Source organism: Mercenaria mercenaria, unplaced genomic scaffold, assembly GCF_021730395.1.
Source record: "Mercenaria mercenaria strain notata unplaced genomic scaffold, MADL_Memer_1 contig_4884, whole genome shotgun sequence".
Classification (NCBI taxonomy): domain Eukaryota; kingdom Metazoa; phylum Mollusca; class Bivalvia; order Venerida; family Veneridae; genus Mercenaria; species Mercenaria mercenaria.
The window spans coordinates 45,913-69,974 of NW_026463148.1; the positions used below are offsets into that span (position 1 = coordinate 45,913).

A 24,062-nucleotide genomic window follows, 5' to 3' on the forward strand; every position below is an offset into this window, starting at 1 on the left:
GCAGTCTTGTCAGGGTCCATGCTGTTTGCTTTCAAAGCCTATTGCAATTAGAGAAACCGTTAGCGAACAGCATGGATCCTGACCAGACTGCGCGGATGCGCAGGCGCGCAGGCTGGTCTGGATCCATGCTTGTCGCAAGTGCACTATGTTGGTTTTCTCATGGTGCGGCTTAATGTCTTTAGCTCAGCATTTTCTTTTCTTCTATTTACTAAATATTTATTTTCTTTTTCATTGTAAATATTCATTCATGTAAATAAACTTGTAAATATTGTACTGAGTGTTAAATTGTTCTAATAAGTTCTGTCCCTGGTTCGGCCATCCTGTCACATTATCATAATTATGGGCATGTTTTCCTACCGCACATAATATATTTGAGTTATGTTGAGATGGTCCCCTTGAAACATCGATCATCCAAGGTAACCACAGTTCACTTCGTCTTAATTTGCAAATGTCTACTTTCTCGTTCAGTGAAGTTGTAAGAGCATCAATTTTAAATAATACGTTGCTCCGGCAGATTTAGGTGTAGCACGAAACTATGAAAACTTGTAGAAGATTTACAGCAGCCTATAGTTATTTTTACATATAGGCATACACGCACACGACTTGAAAACCACATCTCTCTACAATTAAATTTGCCGAACCAGCATTTTAATTTCAAATAACAGTTTTCAAACATTATACTGAGACGAGCTGGTGTTACTAAACAGACAGTATCTTTTTAAGCATTCGTTCGTTTTAAGAATGTACGATTTGGCTACAAAATACAGTACTCATTTACGGCGCATCCAACAATTTCAAGCAATAGGCAAAGACAAAAATGACAATTCGATCTCAAAGGAACGCATGAACATTTCTGTTATCGTTACTGATACGTCATTTGACGCACGATGATAAAAAGGCACGGGTTATGTCCTCAAAAACTAAATTGTCATCCATGTTTACTTAAGAATATTCTTAATATTACACAATCGAATGCATAGAGTTTATTACGTTCACATGATTTTAGCACTCATCTAAGTTGTTGACGATGACACGAGCATTTTCGGTCGCCAAAACATTGTCTTCATGGCCACCATATTCATAGGTTATACAAGGTGGCCACACAACCAAAACAATTTCATTATGTTTCTTGCTTGTGTCTCGATAAGGCATATTTAAAGTGTATTTTTTAAGTCCATACTTTTCATCGATATCTTTAAAGTTTTTACCAGTTAAATTGAACTGCAAATGTACAGGTGGGTCACTTATTACTGCCTTCCAGCAAGCGTTTATGCACACAGTAACATACTTCTGACACTGTTTCAAACATTTATCATTACTTTTTAAATGCATTATGTAACTACAAATGATTTTATTATAATCAGTACCAGTATCACTTTTACATAATTCCTCAACTATTTCGCCGTTCCCTCTAATGATATCTGCAGTGTTAGATATTATGCCTTCTTTGCCGCACCCTTTCTGATTAATAGGGTTAGCTATTCTGCCTTCTTTGCCGCTTCCTTCTTGTTTATTAGGTTTGGCAATGCTATCTGAAGATAATTTGCCTTCTTTGACACTATGTCGCTGTGGTGTGCTGCGGTCAGTAATGCTATCTGCATTGTAATTTATTTCGTCTTTATTGTCGGTTCCTTTCCCCTTGCTAGATTCATTATCGCTTTCTGCAGTTCCATATGTTATGCCTCCTTTGTCGCTTTCTTCCTGTTTGCAATGACCAGTTATGAAATCTGCAGTTCCAGATATATTGTCGTCTTTGCCACTCCCTTCTTTTTTGCAACGATCATTATCACTTTCGGAAGTGCCAGGTATGTTGCCTTTTGTGCTGCTTCCTTCCTGTTTGCCTGGGTCAGTGTCATAATATGCAGTTTCAGATATTTTGCCGTCTTTGCCGATCCCTATCTCTTTGCAACAATCTCTATCGCTTACTACAGTGCACAATGTTTTGCATTCTTTGTCGCTTCCCTTCTGTTTGTTAGGTTCAGTTATGCTTTTTGCAATGTCAGATGGTTTGCCTTCTTCTTTCTGTGAGCTAGGCTTTGTAACGCCATTGTCATTGTCAGATATGTTGCCACCCCCTTCTTGTTTACTAAGGGAAGCGATGTTATTTGTAGTATTTGCAGTGCAAGATATTTTGCCTTCTTTTTCGCTATCTCCTTGTGTGCTAGGGACATTGACCTTATTTTGTTCCCTTTTGTCGGCTATGATATCAGCATTACTATTTCTTTGCTTTTCTTCATATACGCACTTTGACCAAAATTCCTATAAGTTAAAACTAAAACACTAAAACAAATGTCATACTGATATAAAAGGTTTGAATGTCATATCAGAAAAGCTTTTCAGTATTTGCATATGAATAACATTTCTGAATAAAGTTAAGTTTGATACTGAATTATAGTGCTCCAAAATTCATTATTTTAATAAATTATAATACGCTTCCATTTCCCTTGGGATCTTGTAAGTTAATTGCGTGTGAATGTAAAATTGCATAGGTAATGAGATTCCTTTTTTGATACAATCAGTATAAAACTATTGGGTAATAATTTATTATTTATTGAGTTTTACTTTTCATATTTTACGAGATGTTTGTATCTATTGATTCATTAAGCGCACGTTTAAATATCTGGTAAAACATAAAGAAAATGTGTTTATGAGGCTGCTTAGTTTAATTGTTTGGCCCTGTGTGTTAATGCTTGGTTTTTATTTGCGATCAGTAGTAGAAAAAAGATAAATGGAGATGCCTTGATGATTCAGTCATTCTTCCTCTTGCTAGTAGTTTTTTTAAGGATGTCAATCATTTTCAATTATATTACTGAGAAATAATGTGTTTTATTGCACCATCGTCATTTAATATTAACATAATAATATATTTTAGAAATATTTACCTGGCAAATGCCTTCCATTACGTCGCTGCGCATACCGACAGTTTTTCGCATCTTTAAAAAGTAATATCTTTCAACATTAGAACACTTTACCTGAAGTAAAAAAATATTATGCACTAATATACTCCTGATAAAGTCGACAGACTTTATGAAATGTCCTGAAACTGGTCAAATATCTTTGATATGATGCGACTGCAATGTGATTTTTAGCAAATATCTACATAAAGCCATGATTTTATGAAACTGCTCTTGTTAAAGTATATTGTTATATTCGTGATATTTTATATGTAGCATTTATTATATGATATATTGTATGCTATTGTATGCTAACTAATTATATGTATCTATTACATGTAGTTATCCTATTAAGTGAAATAGGAATCTATTTTGAAACAAGGGTATCGTTTATATAACTTAATCAAATAAGATATCAACAAACGGTAATTTCAATAACTAAGCCGGTGCCTACCGTATCAAACTCCAGTTTTGTATTTGTGCTGAATGCTGCGAAAAACTGTGATATTGGTAAGTTTGCCTTCGTCATGCAAAAGGTATAACATTCCTAGAAATATATAGATAATTTGTGCATATGTTGAAAACTCATGTTACCTCCAAAATGTTTTGCAGAACCTTTCGCCTTCGTTTTGTAATAAATAGTTGTATATAAGACAATAAATGTTCTAAAGAGCATACATCAAATTACACTACTGTCTTGACATATTTTTATTTCGTATTCCGTCTTGTTGGTTGCGTTACTTTTCCTATCATCCCAGTTTTTGGACTCGGGCGGTATGAAGTATAAACAACCGTAGCAGTTTACATTGTTATACAAATACCCTGGTACATTTCATATTCTTTTTTTCTATGTTCTGTACCAGAATGTAGCATTAATCGCATATTTATTTATCACAGAAAGCGAATCGAAACCATTCCAACAGTGACTGTATTATCATAAAAAGTTTCTAACTTGTATTGAACCTTCAACCATATAGCTGTTAGTTTATGAGAGTAAACAGGGCGTTCGTGGACTTTATCCAGAACTTTAAAGTAACATGATCATGGTTTTTGCACATAACATATTCGATATCTGCCAATTAAAACACAATACACCGATTTCTTTCCCCAATCATGGTAACCCGTATCCCGCTTTCAGAACAACGCATGTAGACTGTGAGGCCCGGATCTTGAATCACTTATTTAAAGAGAATTCCTATAGTTTTTTTTATTTCATAGATTTTTTTTTTCAAATTCACATATCTGATAGGAAATTTTGTGCTGCAAACATTGAATCAATAAAAAAATGGGTCACCAAGCTTGTTTTTGTGAAAAATTGTTTTAAACACCCACTGTTGCTGAAAGTGCTAGCGATTTTTCAACATTTTCGTAATTTTCTGCTTTTTTTTATAAATACCAACAAACACATGAATCAAGACAGCACAATAAGGTTTATTCCTTTTACAGATTTTATTATATGATTATTTCATATGATAGTCATATTTATAATACTAAATCATTACAATGATGGGTACAAATGAAAAAAAAATCTTGGTTCATATTCACTTTTGAGAACTTTTTCAATGAAAAATACTCATAGTAAAGATTTTTTCTTTAACTTTGAAAAAACTTTTTCATAGATTTTGTTCCTGTTTTCCTTGTGTATAGATAATTGTATTGTGAACATAAAAATGGCCAAAAATGTATGGGTCACAAAGCTAAATTGTATGTTAAGACCGCTTAAAATCAACACCTGTTCAGACGAAAAATGGCCTGAAGTTGACCAAACTGATTATATCTGTTAGAAGTTAATCCTTTCTGTAACTGAATACTAAATGATTTGAAAAGAGATATTGTCTTATCAATACAAAGTTAATTGTCTAACATTATATGCACAATACTGTCTTTATACTTAAATGCGCTGTCAAAACACAGCCACAAATGGAAAGTTGCATGATACATGTCAGGCATAATACATGTCAATACAACATAAACCAGTATCAACATTTGATTTCTTTTTCCATAGATAGTATCGGCTGCGCAGAAAGATGCGCATAAAAACTATAGGAATTCCCTATAACAAATATGGCTAAAATTGAAATAGATACTAAGTTGCTTACCTGCAAAACATAATAAGTAAACGTGTTTCAAATAAACTATATGTATAAAAGATGGTAGAATGTAAAATATGTCTACCTGCAGTATGTAGCTTAACCACTTGATAATATCAACTTCCTTCAAAGAAGATGTAGGCAGAGCTGCATGTTTGGTGTCATTATGCAAATTAGCGATCAATGACCTTTTAGTGTCCCTCCATTCCTTCTTGAATATTCTCTGAAGTTCGTTTGCTAGATGATTCGGTTCTGTTAAATCAGCCGAATTTTCCCACTTCCCCTTTGCCGCTATCTCAATACCATTTTTAAGTAACTCGTTGATTCTGGAAAATGTAAAAATGACAGTATTTCTTATCATAAGTTTATTAAATCATTTTGGGTCAGGCGCGAAGTGCTTAGAAACCTGGATCGGATTATTTATTTATTTGAAACTGAATCTTGAATTGTTTTATATCTTCCGTTTTCGAACATTATTCACATGCATGTAGACATATCAGAAACAACAGGGTATGCAAACTCTCTACCTGAATGATTTAAATCATATCATTATAATGTTAGCTCGTTTAAGATACATTCTATAGCCAAAATATCGACATTTTAATACCTGTCTTTACAACCATTTTACTGAAGAGTTGCACTTTTTTGAAAAAATAAACTTCCATTGAAAATGATTAAGCTCTCTTTAGAAGTATATATCTTGAAGAATAAATGCGAACTTTTACCTGAAAATATGGACGGAAGACAAAAAAAATCTGTTTTTGGAGGTCATGTTTCGTTTCAAAATCGACAACTACTACACGCTAGCACTATTCTATCTAGAGTTGTGACCAAAACTTACCTAAATAAAATATGTACATCCTGCGAGCAATCAATATTCAAATAAATCTTATGAAAAGGCCTGTTCTTGTCGATCATTTCAGATAATTTTCATTTTCTCCTTTTCTCGGCGAATGCCGTACTAAGAACGAATTCGTGACCTGGACCGACCCATGCCACGTGACTTAAATTTACAAATCAGACTACTTGATAACGCATTCTAGATAATTTATCAAAATGAAAGATTTATGCAACACTCTGCCTGATTGGAAAAGAGTATATATTTTCCACTTTTAAAGCTACGTTTCGTTCAGTAGATTTGGCAAGAATATTTATATATTTAAAAAATGATAAGTAAGCTTAATACATATAATAAAATACCGGTTTAAATACCAACATATATCAATTTACAGAAAGAGCTGAATACGGTCTCCGTATTATATGGATAAGGGTGTGATTAGCCAATCGACTTAAGTCTTCTAGGTAGAGGTGTCTTCCAGACCACTGCTGTAATTATCCGCCGTAGAATAAACGAAACAAAACTGCACATCTACGAAACCTTTGTGAACTGGATACCCACGGACAACATGTCGAGCCCGCCCTTTAACCCCTAACTGTGACCTTGACCTTTGAGATAGAGTCTGTCTCACTGAGTTAAACAAAATTCCTCAATGTATGTCAAAGTTATGGGCGGACAAGATCTGACATGATCTTTAACCTCTAACTGTGACCTTGCACTTTGAGATAGGAACCTGGGGTTTGCGCATGACACTGTCTCATTGAGGTTAACATGCATGCCAAATATAAATAAGATTCCTCAATGCACGTCCAAGTTATGGACCGGACAAGATCTGACATGACCGCTGGCCCCCAACTGTGACATTGACCTTTGAGATAGGAACCTTGGGTTTGCGTATGAAACTCCATCTCACTGAGGTTAACATTCATGCCAAATAAAATAGAAAAAGTGGACACTCAACACGACAAGAACGAAAATGTTGCAGGCTCGGTTTGATTGAGCATGTTCATGGACGGTAGTGGAAATGCATGCTACCGTCCACGCCCTCTAGCCCCGGGTTGAAAAAATGATTGCACAAAAGGCCTGGCGTGCGTTGCCATATTTATGAGGTCATGTTGCTCTGGTAGGAACGATGGTAAGTGCAAGTTTATATATGAATCAACTCTTTTGCAACGAGTTCAAAACAAGGTTGATAATCTTTTGACTTGGAAACTATTTACAAGTACCCAGTTATGACCACCCTGGGTGGAGAACATAGAAATTCCAAAGGTAATATTTATTTCCTTTTACTCACAGTTTTTTACTGTACTTATTTTTCAGTGAGACCATGCATGCTATAATAACCAAGAAGAAGACTTACTTTGCCAGATACTACATTTTTATAAAGGTAGATGTCAGTATTATGAAAATAAATATGACTCATTTACAAACTATGATAATTGATCTTAGACTTATGTATTTCTCAAAATTGCTTATAATAATTATACAGTGTCTGCAATAAAAGTTTAAAGAGAAAATGCAGCCAATCGTGAAAGTAAGATTTGTGTATATATAAATGTATATGTTGGTCTTTTGTTTCGGTTACAGTACCATATAGTGAATAAAAACCCTCACTGTAGCTTTATGCAACTTTGACTAGATCTTGAACAGTAGACACGAAAAAGGTACACGATAGTTTAGTGCTGCTTTTATTAAATTCGTTCATGTATGTACTAAATTCAAATGGAACTTGGTACACACCAACTTGAAGTGGACATGCAAATACCGTCAGGACTGTCAAGTTTGATTGTCTTTATCTTTAGTTAATATGCCCTTTTTGGGGGCAATGCCCCCAGATTTAACAAACCGTCTTTCAATTTTCTTTTCGAGCTTATGACCAATCTGACAACACACAGAAAACAAGTTCCACAGTATTTACCAAACATAACTTTCATATTGCATTTTGCAATTATTTTTTTGATCCAGATATGATTAAACAGATCTACACATTTTATATTAACAACAGTATGTAAAAGAAAACTAAATTGCATTATAAATAAAAATTATAATAGATCTTCTTAAGCGTAAGAATAATAAAGACGCTTGATTTGATCACGTGATCGATTCTGAAACCGACACTTGTTTTGATCATGTGACCTATTCTGAAATCCAATAACTAGTTTCAATACGCTCAAAAAAAATATGTTCATCATTCTGCGTGAAAAAAGCAACTACTAAGGAAATGTAACGCCGCTGATAAGCCGATAGATTATTGATATTTTCATCGCCGTGCCTCGACACTGTTGTGGATGTGTATTATGGAGAAACTTTATCAGTTTGCGGCGATTAGTACCGTTTATCAGTAGACGAATCTATAAATATGCGGCAACATCCTATAGATTCCGATTCGCAATCTGTTAAAATATCTTTTCTGTGCAGGTGTTATTTCTAAAATATTATTTCAGAAAATACAGTGCTGAAATGAAATACTTTTCGCATGTCTAAGAAAATATTTTCAAGAGATATGTTATTTATAAAAATTAATACTATATAAAAGATAATGATAATAAAAAATAAAATAAAAAACAGTGTTTTACTTGAAATAGAATAGGTAGAAAAGATTCATTACTTATTCGTCAGTTTGAATTTATGACTTATTTGGTTCGGGTTGGGAGGGGGGGGGGGGGGTATTAATTTGACAGTTTGATTTTTTGTAATCATTATCTAATCTAATAATCGTCAGTAGATTTCGAATTCGTAAAATCAACTATGAACAGATTTCTTCTGCTTTACACCAACTATTAAGAACATTTTAAAGCTTAAAGGCATATTTATGTACTTGGTCGGACCGTCCTTATTCGTGATTGTATATTATGTATAATTATATATTTTGATCTCGAAATCAGCTGTAAATCGTTAATCAAATTGTCTTGTCCACAGAAGTTGCATAAAAATGAATTGAATTCAAATGGTTGCTTAAATTTAATACACAATTGCACGGTGCATATCCATATCGGCGGACTCTTTGCGAAATATGCTTTATCGGCGGTTTCTTGCGTCGGCACCGGCGATTCGTTGCTATAAACAGGTTGGCAGTTATAAAAAGTCAGGTAAACACACCAAATTAATTAAGCTATAATGTTTCCAGATAGTCATTAGCCTAGAGCCTCTGTGCGTAATGCAGAGAGCCTGCCTGTGCATCAAAAAAAAAAAAAAAAAAAAAAAAAAAAATAATAATAATAAAAAAAACTGGTATGCAGAGAGACCGCCGGTGCCAAGACAAAACCGAAAGTAAGTGGTTTTGAAAATTTCCATCTACATTTCGGCCTACTTATCTTTATTATTTGGAAGAATATTGATAAATGAATACAAATAGTGCGCTTGATATGTATGATATCAAAGCAAAAAACTGGTTAAAGACTGTGGAAAAAGTCGGGCTAGTGTTCCATGTCAGTACACCATCAACAAATTTCATCGAGTTGCGAGCAAAATCGCTGATAATTAAAAAGTAAACACTATAAAACATAGAAAAGACAATCTTATGTTCCGTGCTCTACTTATTTTTGAGCAGCATACCTATATCATGGATGGCAGCTCGATTTTTCTCCTCTCATACCAACCTGGGCACTGTTTATAGCAAAAAATAGCCGGTGCCGACGCAAAGAAACCGCCGATATAGCAGATTTCGCAAAGAGTGCGTCGATATGGATATGTACTGTGAATTGGAGAGCATCCTAAATATACATGTCATCTAGGGAAGGTTTGAATCCATGGAGATGTTATCAAAAGTTATGGCATCAGAATCTTACGGGCATGCAGTAATTTCAATAGCAACCACCACGCCACCGCAAATCAGGAGAGATATTTTTTTACTTTTTCCTGAAATCCGACCTCACTACAGGGCCAATAGAAACGCGCTTATTCTGGGAAAGTACAGCATTTCTCAAACTGAACATGTGCCCGATTCTTTAGTCTAAAGATCAGAACATTATGTATATGACGTGTTTAACATATAATGTTCGGGAAATCCTTGAAAAAGGACCGAAGAAAAAATTCATTCCCAGATTTTTATTTAAAAAAAGAAACGCCATATACGCTGATCAAACTGGTATTTATCTGCAGGAAAATTATCGTTTAACGTAAAAAGTGCGCTAAATACTGTTATAATTGCGCGTACATATACGTATTTTATCATTTTTCAGACCTAGTAATTTTTGCTATGGGAAGTAATCCACCATTCCGCGATGATAACTTGCTACAGGTGCCCGTTATATTTTGACCTCATTTTCTTGGTAATCATCCCGGCAGATGTACATTTATGTTACCAGTTTAATGTATTTCATCTATCTGAGGGTGCAAATGGTTTCTGATGGTGATATTCGAAGGCAGAACCACCAGAAATCTTGTTCTTTTTCCACGGGCGTTTCGTATCCTAATTTACTCGAACCTAACTTTATACGCCAGTTCGGTAGGTTCATTGATATGACGAATCACGGTTTTCATAGTGTTTAATGTATTTCTGATATAATGATATTGATAGTTTGAAATACAGGTGTATATTAAATAACCTAAAATTGAAACAGACAATGTTATTTTGATCAACAAACATAACAAACAATATGAATAATAATATCATCATATATCATGTATATTTTTAAGAAAACAGTTACTGAATTTTAGCAATAGTTGGAATGGAAAAAAGGCAGATCTATAAAAAATTTTTTACAGGTGTTTGTGTGTTAACGAATGACGACTCCTTATTAAAATGATGCTTATTTGTAACAAAAAACATTCCTGACGTTTTTAATTGATAAGTATTGTACACATTAGAAAACATAGCCTAATTTTTTTTCTATGTCAGTTCAAGGAAATCCTGTTCCTTTAAACTTTCTCATATTGGAATATTTTGACTTTCTTTCCAAACTTTCATAAAGTGTTAAAAAGTTTGCCTGTTTCTGTTAGGCTGTCAAAAACACATGATGTCAGGACATAGAGTGCAAACAGAAGTATTGAAGAAATTGAAATACATTGTATAGCTTTATCTTTTTCATTTTATCAAACCTGGCAATGAAAGGTTTTTGTTTGTCGATGAACAACTGCTATTGAACAAGACTAGATTTTTTATCTTTACCTTTTGAACAAAAAATAGAAGTGTATTGAACACAAAGTTAATAAATTTTATTGTTGTGCACTGTTAAAGTTGTGACCACTCCATTTCTTGCCACACACAAGTGCATTTCATAATGCCTGCATGTACTTCCCTGACATGAATGGGTTACATCAAGTCTTGAAACTGCAAAGCATTGCCCCCATCAGTCCTCTCAGTACTTTGATTATTTATCATATCACAGTAACATTGCTACCTTGTGTATTAAAACTCCTTTTGCAGTTTCCACCAGATTCAAATGAATCATGGTATACGTCATAAACAGGCTGCAGCCATACACATATTATCGTGACTTTTATACCCGGTCGATGACTCTTTTTTATTGACATTTTTGGAGTTTATGAATTGAATATTACAGCTTCTTCTCAGTTCCTATTTACAGTTGCGGCCGCAATACGTATAAGAGACGTAACAATACTGCATATATAAAAAATGTGCAATGATATTTTGACGACTTTTTTACACGCCCGTTTGAAAAACGGGACGTATTATGGAACGCCCCTGGCGGGCGGGCGGATGGGCGGGCGGGCGGCGTCCACAGACTGTCCGGAGCATATTTTCTTCATGTATGGATGAAGTTTGATGAAACTTGGAACATCATGAGACGGAGTGTCATACGCAAGAACCAGGTCCCTAGGTCTAAGGTCAAGGTCACACTTAGAGGTCAAATGTCAAATTCAAGAATGATTTTGTCCGGAGCATATCTTCTTCATGCATGGAGGGAGATCGATTTTGATGTAACTTGGCACAATTGTTAATCATCATGAGACGGAGTGTCATGTGCAAAAACCAGTTCCCTAGGTCTAAGGTCAAGGTCACACTTAGAGGTCGAAGGATACAAGAATGAAAACTTTGTCCGGAGCATTTCTTCTTCATGCATGGAGGGATTTTGATATAACTTGGCACAAATGTTCACCACCACGAGAAGGAGTGTCATGCGCAAGAACCAGGTCCCTAGGTCTAAGGTCAAGGTCACACTTAGAGGCCAAATGTCAGATACAAGAATGACTTTGTCCGGAGCATTTCTTCTTCATGCATGAAGGGATTTTGATGTAACTTGGCACAATTGTATACCAACATGAGACGGAGTGTCATGCACAAGTCCCTTTTTGAGAATTACTTTCCTTTGTTGTAACTATAAATAGCTTATATTGTAACTTTTTCGTCACTAGTCGTAGGAAAACATCGAGACCACTTTTCTGTAGTACAACATGCATATTACATCCAATTTTGAGGTGTATTTTGACCTATCTCTATCAAGTCAGGATTTTTGTGTGGACTTAGAATTTTGTTTTTGATTTTTTTTATGCCCCCGAAGGTGGGCATATTAAAATCGCACTCCGTGCGTGTGTGAGTGCGGGCGTGCGTGCGGGCGTGCGTGCGTGCGTGCGTCCGGTAAATTCTTGTCCGGGCTGTAACTCTTCCATCCATAAAGGGATTTTAAAATAACTTGGCATAAATGTTCACCATAATGAGACAAAGTGTCATGCGCAAGACACAGACTCCTAGCTCCAAGGTCAAGGTCACACTCAGAGGTCAAAGGCTAACATGGTCTGTTTCGTGTCCGGTCCATAACTCTGCCATCCATAAAGGGATTTTGAAAGAACTTAGCATAAATGTTTACCATAATAAGACGTGTCAGGCGCAAGACACAGACCCCTAGCTCCAAGGTCAAGGTCACACTTACAAGTCAAAGGATAATAGGGTATGTTTCGTGTCCGGTCCATAACTCTGCCATTCATTAAGGGATTTTGAAATCACTTGGCATAAATGTTCACCATAATGAGACGACGTGTCATGAGCAAGACCCAGACCCCTGGCTACAAGGTCAATGTCACACTAAGAGGTCAAAGGTTAACATGGCCTGTTTCTTGTCCGGTCCATAACTCTGCCATTGATTAAGGGTTTTTGGAATTATTTCGCATAAATGTTCCCAATAATAAGATGAGGTGTCATGTGCAAGACCCAGACCCCTAGCTCCAAGGTCAAGGTCACACTTAGAAGTCAAAGGTGTTTCTTGTCTGGTCCATAACTCTGCTATTTATCAAGGGATTTGAAAATGATTTGACACAAATGTTAACCATATTGAGAAGATGAGTCACCATTATGACCGAGGCCTCTTAGGTCAAGGTCACAAAATGATATGTGATTTTTTCCGAATACAACTGTGGCATTCTTGGGCCTACTTCGGGGGCATTTGTCACCAATATTGACAGCGCTTTTTTTAAGATTAACTTCCCTTAGTTGTTACTATAAATAACTTATATTGTAACTTTTTTATAACTGACCGTAGGGAAAAACCAAGACCACTTTTCTGTGGTACAACATAGATGTTACTTTCAAATTTTAGGTGTATTTTAAGGTATCTCTACCTGGTAAGGAGTTTTTTTTGTGGCCTAGGAAAAACAAAAGAATTACAGTAATTACTAAACAACCACAAAATTAAAATTCCTTATGCAAATACAGGTGCTAATGTAAAGAAAGTTGCTGTGACGGGCGTATATTGTGACATCCTGGCACTCTTGTTCTGTGTTTCATTTCCTTACATACTACCTATCCCACACTAAAAAGTTCATGTTCGAATTACTTCAACCCCAAAAAATAAAATGACCAGCCTATTTACAGCTTAACGCTCATAACTTAAAACACCTACGTTAGAAGTGTCAGTATCAACTGATCTGTTAAACAATATTTATTTTGTGTATCTCCTACGATGAAAGGTATAACTTTAATGTTTTTATGAAGGTATATATTATAAGAATAACAAGTGTGTATAATGTTTAAAGGTGGTCAATCACATTTGAACAACATTTTACGACATTTTTCAGTTTTCATGTATTCTGTTTGAGATTTATTTATGGAACGAACAGGTCCATTTCATAGAGTTAGACCCCTATTGGAAATGTATATTTCATCGCATGTTAAGAAATTTTGTAATAACCCTCCCTGAAATATAAAAGTATTCAAAAAGTGGTTTATTTCTTTTGATTTTTTCAATATAATTTCTAGTTTTACACTGGCATTTGATAAATATTAGGATATTTCACCTATTTGAAACGAAAGGCATGTTTTATAACAGCGTGTAGCTTCGGAATTTATATGTTTTCAATCTATCTTGGTTTCGCAACCGAGATGGATAAAGGGAGGTAATAATAATTTTATAAACTTACATTTCTTATTAGTTTTGGCAAAATATGTTCTTATCAGTGCAAATCTTTTAATACAATAGTGCTTCTAATTATATCATTCCTTAGGCAAGATATGTTTATTTAATTAATACTTATGCTAAAATAATTTTTGTTGGGCAACTAGGATAAGAAATTCAAATTTCAAAAATACATTATACTCCCAGTGAAAATCTGACGTGTATTAAGAACTCGGTGAACACAAATAAGTGTAAATGATCATTTAGTCAAGTTTTGATCTATTTGTTGACCAAAATCTAATTAACCACCTTTAATACAACGGTGTTATGTAATTTTATCTTAACGTTTGGAAAATGTATGATAACTTAAATGGAACTTCCTAATATACCTGCAAACAATAGTAAGCTAATTACACACTATCCGTATTTCCTCTCAATTTATTTCAGTTTTGAAAATGGAAATACATGATGCTTAGTACCTCATTACCTTATAAGTAAGTGTTACTAGGTCACAATATATTGCATTTCCACTACTCAAAAGAATAAGTAAATTTTTAGATTTAAATCTTTCTAATTTTATGACCAAATGTATTTGTTTTCATAGGGAAATCCCTGTGTAACATGTGAGTCATGAATATTTCGATGAACAGTTTCATAACTTTGCCTACTTTTTCTAAATTTTGGCATGGCTGATCATGGTTCGATATTACAACTGTACACTTTTATCACATCGCATTACTGTCTAGTTCTTACGATTCCCTTTTGAAAAAAACAACAAAAAACAAAAACAAAAAGCTGTTAAAACGCTATAGTTCCTATCGACTTTTATATTCATCGGTATCGTTTTCGTATCGAGCACATGCTAACATTATAATATTGAAGTTGTTCTACATTTACACTTATATACTTTTTCTGGTCAAGCATGGCATTGAATTGCACAGAAAAGCAAATGATGGACCATGTGGTTTCAGTATGACATGTAAATTCCACCTTAAAAGAAACTTCCACCTTAAAAGAAACTTAACCGTGTCTATTCCGAAGGTACTAGATAGCATGTCCAAAACGAGAAATAGGCAAGTGGTTAAAATAATCAAAAAGAGTGCACGAATCAATAAAAAAGAAAATTATGAACACAGCAAATCTTTGTACTTTGACGAAGAGGGTGATAGGTACTCGTTACCAAACAAGAGATTATCAATAGTCCTCGGGCATGAAATATCGGAGAGGATCTGCTGGCATAATTGTCGTTAGTAAGTAGTGGCTAACAGTTACGACCGATCCACAGGAGCACAATTGTGACTCAACAATTGACCTTCTATACAAATCATGATATAAAGAACTACATCTTAGTCGCAGACGAGCCTGAAAACTTTGACCAAGACGTTTGTGCCAGAGTTGTACTATTAGGTGTTGGCCGTAAGGTACGTTTAAGGGCGGCTTTGAATGTATCTTTTGTCGTGCGTGTGCGGACGTCCTCAGACATTGAGTTCCAATCCTTGATAGTTCTTGGAAGAAATGGACTAGAGTATAGAGCTGTGCGAGGGCGGAGAGGTGTTATGTCATTGGAATGCCACGTCTGTCGCATCGATAAGGGAGATTAAAATTCAAGATTCTGATGTCCTCGCTAGGAATTTCAGGAGAGAGCCATGGATCAGTAAACACACGAAAATCGCATGACTAGTCTTCTATTTGTAACAGGTCTAGCTTAGGACGTAAGCTGTGAATATTCAAAATCATTATGGAAAGATCACATTCTGTGAGTTTCTGGTAGGTAGATGGTTCAGGCGATGAATAGGAGGATAATCAGGTAATGTAAAGTCTCCATCCTCCGACCTTAGGTATACAGTTTGCGGGACAATCCCACCAGGTGACCACGTATCTGCAGTGCGTACTATGAACAATGTGCGAAGAGTTGTCATGCTGAATAAACAGGGAAAGAAGATTATTTCTAAGTTAAGTGTAGTACTGTAGTAACATTTCAGTGGCAGGAATATTGTATCCTATTTGCTAATTTTAACAAGACGTTCATTATACACTTTGCTTCTGTAAAGTTGTAAACGTAACAGTCTAAGCATAAAACTAAGTTCCAACATAAAGATACAACTATGCTTTACGTTTTACAGGAATAATGCTGCTGCGCCAAAAGTAAACATTTTCCATACATTGATCAAAATAGAAACACAATTATCAAACGTTATACAAAAATAGTATTGGTAACGTTAAGATAAATACATCCTTGTGAGTAAGGGAAGCAAATCTTATAGTATTCTCCCTTTCATTAAACATCAACTATAAGGCATCAGTATCATTATAAACAGCTTAAACACAACTATGCTCAACTGTATACAGGTTATATTGTCTATAGTAGAGAAATCCTCGTTTATCTAGCCCTGAAAATTATGATTGAATCTCACTAGGAATGGCTAATGTCAAGGAGGTCACCATATAAACCTGTGTATTCACGTTACTGTACATTTCGTATATAATAATAGGACTGTAATAACTATGTACGATAAATATATCATGATGTCATTGTGTTTCAAGAAAACCAGTAAAACATGAAGGATATGTCGCACAAAGCACAGGTGATCATCCAATAATGAAGACTGAAACATGAGAGGACCGAAATGCAAAGACCAGATTTATGGGCGACTCGTCATTGTTCCTCCATACATATAGATTGCATCAGGTAATACAACGATCTTTGAGCGGACAAGACCCAAGACGAAACAAAAACATTTCCATTCCCACTCTAATTGTTACAATCAGGAGAAATGTTCCTTTTGACCTTCAGTATATTGTTATGTATAATTTATACTTGTATAATACAACTAGTAGGTTCTTTTTGATTGAGTTATAACGATCCATGAGTGTCCCATTTAAATTTAACCTTTATTGCTTTGACTCAATTAGGCCGTGTGCGCTATCATGTTGCTAGGTTGCGCTCTATGCTTTCAAATGATCTTATCCCAGATTTTATTATTTATAAGTATCAGCAACTACATCGCTTGCAAATACCATTACTTACAGTTTTCGCTGCGAGTCTAACTTTGCAGATAATTCTATCATCTGTTTTGACTGCTCTTCTTGTTTCTGACACATTTTCTTTTCTTTTTTTTCTTGGTTTTTATTTGGATTTGTCTTTTTGTTAGAGGCAAGTTCTGCTGTTAGTTCTGTTGCGTCATTTCTGACAGTCCTTGTATTAGCCTAAACAGAAAAATATTTTAAAAAATCGCGGAAAATGAGTTATACAATGTAGAAAACCGCTTTGTTACAAAACGTTTCCTTTGATAGGCTTACGCAAATTCTAGTTTCAATTATGTATTTTCGTTATTTTGTGGACATAAAAGTGTTTAATAATAGACAAAACATAAGGTTTTTTAATTGTTAAACATTGAAACTCTACAATATCTTAAATTATTTAATTAGCAATAATAGCATAGATATATATCTTGTGCAAATAGACGGAAATAAAAGCGATGATAAGGCAAATCATATTCAAAGTGTTGTCGTAATATAAAATACGATTATGCAGATAAATGAAAACAAATAGTACATGGCAATAAATACAAACATGAACAGCAAATATATTTTGCAGCATGATTTTCGATCATAAAAGACAACTTCCTTTGAATTTATTAAAAAAGTAAATTAACCTTGTTATGGTTACTCATTTAAGGCTTACTCAATACTATCTAAATAGCATTTAGTAAATCGTATATATACCATTCCGATAGTAGTCAATGATGTTTTTGAATTTCTCTTTTCCCGAGGAACGTGAATGGCACTAAAATTGTAAAATGACATGTACCTTAAGCAAAAATATTGAAACTATTGCGATGTAGTATAGAAAAACTAATCTCACTAAACATATTTGAAGACATATTTCTTCCAACGTAACAATTAAATTAAATGAAAATAAAGTCGTTTAAAGATTTATTTTCATCCAATTTTCAAAAGTGAACAAGAAAGATACTTTTTATAAAATTCTTAGTTTTCTTGTAAACTGTCAAATCATCGAAATGAACGCTTAAACAAATTTTACTCTTTGTTAAATCTTACCTTCATTATATATATATGTATATTCTTATAAAGATGTCAAATGAATATACATTGTAGCTATACATTATAATTTCTTAAATTGTTTCTAACCTCATAGATTGTGCTCTATCAAGATTTCCGTTTTGACTAATGTAGTCAGTCTAAAAAAGAAAAAAAAAACAGCTAAAAACATTTGTTATGGCATAGTATATATGAAATCAGACAGTTTTATTACATCACATATATTGAGTTGCGATCACTGTGAAACACCTCGTATGCGAGTATGAGGTATTATATTTTGTTAATGAGTTTGTGACGTTTAAATACAGTAATACAGTTGTATTAATTGCTATTTTAGGTTGACCATCCATTCGCATACAATTCCTAATACAAAGGACCAAGTTGAAGAAGTGTTTAAGTTTCCCCTTTACTATGAGTAAGTTTTCGTGCCCACCTTAATTTTGGCTGCCGGAATCCTAAGGCGGTGTTCGATTGTTGTTTATTCCTGCTTATATGTGTGCGGTCGTGTGCTTGTGCGTCTGTGTGTCTTGGGCGGTGCCCTACATTGTTGTTATATCTTCCTTGTCTATTTATCTTTGTTAGATAATTGTGTGTGAGTGTGTGTGTTTGTCTTTGGTACATGAATATCTGCACTATCGTGGTTTACGTTGAAGTGTAACTGTGATTAAGGAACGTAGTATTCCCTTGATATATTCATCCTTGTTCTACTTTCCCCTTCAACCCCTTCCCCCACCCCCATTTCTACCTCTTACCCATCCCTCCCCCTCTATCTATATTTTGCATAAATCTAAAGTGTACTTGTTGGATTTTTGAAATACTGAAGCATCTGAACGATGAACCGTGGTAAATTAGGTTGACATCCATTCGCATACAATTCCTAATAAAAAGGACCAAGTTGAAGAAGTGTTTAAGTTTCCCTTTTACTATGAGTAAGTTTTCGGGCCCACCTTAATTTTGGCTGCCGGAATCCTAAGGCGGTGCCCGATTGTTGTTTATTCCTGCTTATATGTGTGCGGTCGTGTGCTTGTGCGTCTGTGTGTCTTGGGCGGTGCCCTAAAATTGTTATTGTATCTTCCTTGTCTATTTATCTTTGTTAGATAGTTGTGTGTGGGTGTGTGTGTTTGTCTTTGGTACATGAATATCTGCACTATTGTGGTTTACGTTGATGTGTAACTGTGATTAAGGAACGTAGTATGCCCTTGTTATATTCATCCTTGTTCTACATTCCCCTTCAACCCCTTCCCCCACCCCCATTTCTACCTCCTACCCTTCCCTCCCCCTCTATCTATATTTTGCATAAATCTAAAGTGTACTTGTTGGATTTTTGAAATACTGAAACATCTGAACGATGAACCGTGGTAAATTAGACGATAAATCCCAAGAAGGCCTTTTCATTCTGACATTCTCATTGACATATTTTAATAAATATTATGTTGGACTTCATTTACCCGAGGAGTAATGTATCGGACTTCATGCGACAATTTGACGTCATAATTGACGTCATAAAGCTATCTTACCGGTCCGCGCGTCCGTTGTTTATCGAATAATATACAGAGCCCCTTCTTTGTTTAACTGGGAATCAAATAGTCATGTTAGAATGGTCAATTAAAGAGTCTAGAACTGCGAGCAACTTGAAAAATTTAACGCCGGTTACATCTTTCTTTATCTTACAGGATAAAGCAATTGACTCCATTCATTGTTGCTACTATGCTGGAAACTGCAATTTTTTAGTTAGACCGTCCAAGAACATTCACTTTGATACAAGTAATACAGGCTTAGTTTATGAATTCAATTTTTTTTCATATACATTTTTTCATCTTTGTAAGTAATGTACAGAAATAAATATGTAAATTTTATTATATACATTATTATTTCTTTAATTTTTCTAACCATATAGAAGGTGATGTTACCTGAGAATCATTTGAATTACTGGTATCCTGAAACATAAAATAAGCTAATCATTATTTCCACAGAAGAGAAATTCAGGAAATGTGTTACTTAATTTTAAACAGACTAAATCATTGTGATAAGACTAGATAACATTTACAAGCACTTTGCCTATACTGCTAGTGAATAAACATGTGATAAAATGACTTTGAATTTTACAAGAAAAAATAAGAACGTATTATGACTAATTTTACTGCAAACACATGAAATCGAGACTTACCTTTGCACTTATGATGCCCATGTTTGAAATTATACAATTTGTAGTACTGTTCTTCACTGGGCTAGACATTCGCTGAAATAAACAAACATCATTTTGTTAATATAAGCAACATTTCAAATAGCCAGACGTAAAAAAACCCAAATGATATAGTAAAGTGTTAGCACATGTACATTTCTACACATACAAAAGAAGTAAAAACGAGACTTGAATACTTACATAAACTTTGCTTAAAAAGTGTTTTATTAACAAGATACTGTTGCTTGTATTTATATGTTGGCGCATTAAATGTTTGAAATAAGCGTATTTTAACTGTGGTCTTTAGAATAAACTAATTGACACATCAATGTTGACGTCCCGACAATTGCTGCCAATCGATATTTGTTTGTAATACAATATATGGATATTTTTGTCGCGCTGACATAGTTTACATATAAATATACAACTGCCTTAACATACGAGGGGTGTTCCAAAAATAAGTCATTTGTGTTTTATTTCGCGGAAATCGTGTCATGTGTACACAAAACCACCTCGTGTCGATAGAATGATCACTGAATCGTAACATAGGTAAATATCTCGCTCACACGTTCACTGACCTTGGTACAGTGTACATTGCTTTATAGCGTAATCATTACACTTTACACAAAATGACTGGGAAAAGAGCTGAAAATGTGCTTGAAATTAGGGCCTACATAAAAGGTAGGTCGCCACTCGGCATGAAGCTTGTAGATATTCACCGCGAGGTGTGCGACATTTATGGGGAGGGTCAAATGTCTCACAGGACTATTTGTAGGTCGGTAGCTAAATTTAGGACCGGACAGCAGCAACTCAAAGATGCTGCTCGCACAGATCGTCCTGCAACAACTACGTCGAAAGGTCACATCGAAAAAATCCTCAATTTGCTAAAAAAAAGATGCCCGATTCACCGTAAGGCAATTGGCCCGACTGAAAAACTTGTCGTTAGCACGAGTTCATGAAATTTTGAAGAAACACCTAAAACTTAGAAAAATAAATGCAAGATGGATACCCCATTTGGTTAACAGATGAACAAATGAGGACCCGTGTAACAATGGCAAAAAAAACTTCTGAACATGTACCCAAAATACAGCAAAAAGGTTTTTGATAATATAGTTACTGGTGATGAAACCTGGGTTTATTATTTTGAACCAAAGCGGAAGTATTCCAACCGAATTTGGGTCACCAAAAATGCGAGACGCCCAAGTATTGCCAACCGAATACGAACGGCGAAAAGGGTTTTGTATGTATTTTTTCACTCATAAGGGTCCAATCATTCAAATTCCGGTACCAAAAGGCATTACGGTCACAGGAAAATTCTATAAAAAAGTTGTTCTAAGAAAATTGAAGAACTACTACAAAAGTCGCCGCCCCAAAACAGGACTTAAGTACCTCCGACTTTTGCATGATAATGCACCCGCTCACAAGGCACGCACTGTGACCGAGTTTTGGAGTCAGAGAAGGTTACCGTCCTTCCACACCCTCCGTTTTCGCCAGACCTGGCCCCCTGCGACTATTTTCTGTTTCCCAAACTTAAGTGTCATCTGTCTGGAAAGAGATACAAATCGAGAAATGTCCTTGGATCTGCTGTTTATCAGTATCTGATGGGTGTTCTCATAGAAGAGTATGAACAATGCTTCCAAAAGAGGATTGACCGGCTCAAAAGGTGTATTCAGGCTGACGGAGAGTATTTGAAGGGCAGAGCAAGTTAAAATGATCAGAACATTTGCAGTATAGCAGAACGGATGCAAATGACATTACTTTTGGAACACCCGTCGTATAAGCATAAAAAATTCCGGAATGAATTGCACACCACGGTCATTTTCTAAAAGCGATAATATCACACAGAGGAATAATAAGCGTAAATCGTGGTACAATACTAAATAAATGTATTTATCATCTAACAAATGTTAATAAGGTATTGAGGCTACGTTTGATACATTAAATTAAACACATATTCAAGTTTACTCCCATAGTGGGATGAACTAACTAAAATTGTCTGTTTATATTCTATATCTACACTTATGAAACATCAACGGTGTTTACTCTGGTTTCTGTGAACATATAGTAATGACTGGCTTTATAACCCATACATCAGTGTTTCGTACTGTAGGTGCATTTTACAATTGTATATATTGAATGTGATTACATAATAAAACACATAATTGAACTTTAAAAGACGCTGTGGCGTCCAAATAAATCAATTATGTGGCTTATGGAATCTTGTTACCCGGTTTTTGAGTCAGTCTTTGAATGACAAGGGTATTGCTCTAACTTACGTTGCTTCGCAGAGCCAGTAAATGGAAAGCATTCCCCATTCATTTGAGTTTTGATGAGGTCTCAATATCGAATACTGTATAACTGTGGAGCTTATTACTGACAAAAATCAGATTATATATATCCAGAACACTAGAAAACGAATTGAAAAAAATATGACATGTGTCAATTAATTATTTAAATAAAATAATCAAGTTGCAATATTCATTGCCGCGAGATTCAGATGCTTTATTGTTACAACAGTAGACATAACCGCTCACTAGATATATTTAAGATAGTGTATGTATATCTCCTAAAAGAGTCATTTATAATAAGTGTAAGGGTTTTCCGCAGGGTTTGTCTGACTATGCATTCCAATTTTCTGCTAAGAATTCGGTAAATGATATGTATATAGTTTATATCAGTTAAAAATTCAACACGTATAACCTGTCCAGGATGCATTATTACACACGTTGCATTTATGCATTATTATATATCGCGGGGTGTGATTGCGTGTCAGTACATATTATAGATAGTGTTTAGAAAAATGTTCATGCACTGCGTTCGTCAGTCTGTCATAAAACAAAATGAGGCTGGCATTATAACATGTCTCTTCTTTTCATAGGAAAATGTGTTCGAAATATAGATCTACATCAATATTCTTTACTGATTTTAATAAGTATAATGCACTGGGTGGGGTAAGGAAAATATTCCTAAAATTATTAGTAGTTAGATACATGGGGTTTTTGGCATTTTAACCCCCCCCTGACCCCTTGTCCCTATTCTATAAGTGGACTTTAACCTTGCCCTAAACTTAAAATACTAACTTAGTACCCTTGATACCCTGAAAATCTTTTAAATCTTTAGTTAAACCGAATGAAAACCTTTGGTTTAACCAAAAAAAAAGATTTAGTCTTTGGTCCGAACTGACCAATGCCGGACAATTAAAAACCCACAGGCTTTATCAAAAATACAAGCTGAAATAAAATTGACTTAAATATCAATACAGTACACCGTAAGGTATTTACTTCCTGATTGACAGTGCATTTTCAAGATAAAGATCAGGTTTCAGTTTAACTGGAGAACAAATACTACGCTATAGTAATACAATTCTATTGTGTATTGAGAGCTTGTCCTACTTGTAAGACACATACTTGTCCTTTATGTACCTGTTGTGTCAAAGGTTAAATCAAGTGCATTTTTTAAAAATGATTTAAAGCGGGAAACCACAAATTCAACCAATCAAAACCTGCCATTTTTCTGCCAACTTGGGCAGACACTGCCACATTCCTGCCACTTGGCAGAACTTTGGCAAAACTTTGGCAGATTATATTATATTATATTTATTAAAAAATGTAAAGGTGGGTCTACAACCCCCGGAGACAAAGCCTCTGGTCTTTGATCTTATCTTCAATTAGTAAGTACATTATTAGGGTACACATAGTAATTAAA

The 24,062-nt window shown here is 34.8% G+C and overlaps 1 protein-coding gene across 1 annotated transcript; it reads right to left on the reverse strand.

Moving 5' to 3' along the window:
- Window positions 1–471: 471 nt before the first annotated feature.
- Window positions 472–20,410, reverse strand: LOC123545649 (uncharacterized). Its single transcript, XM_053535516.1, has 9 exons — window positions 20,343–20,410; window positions 20,086–20,112; window positions 18,266–18,315; window positions 17,840–17,900; window positions 17,142–17,320; window positions 5,070–5,310; window positions 3,349–3,441; window positions 2,883–2,972; window positions 472–2,259 (listed from the first exon to the last, which is right to left on the reverse strand). Exons 1-9 carry the CDS (start codon window positions 20,361–20,363, stop codon window positions 1,003–1,005), a joined length of 2,019 nt encoding a protein of 672 aa, XP_053391491.1. The 5' UTR covers window positions 20,364–20,410; the 3' UTR covers window positions 472–1,002.
- Window positions 20,411–24,062: the final 3,652 nt, after the last annotated feature.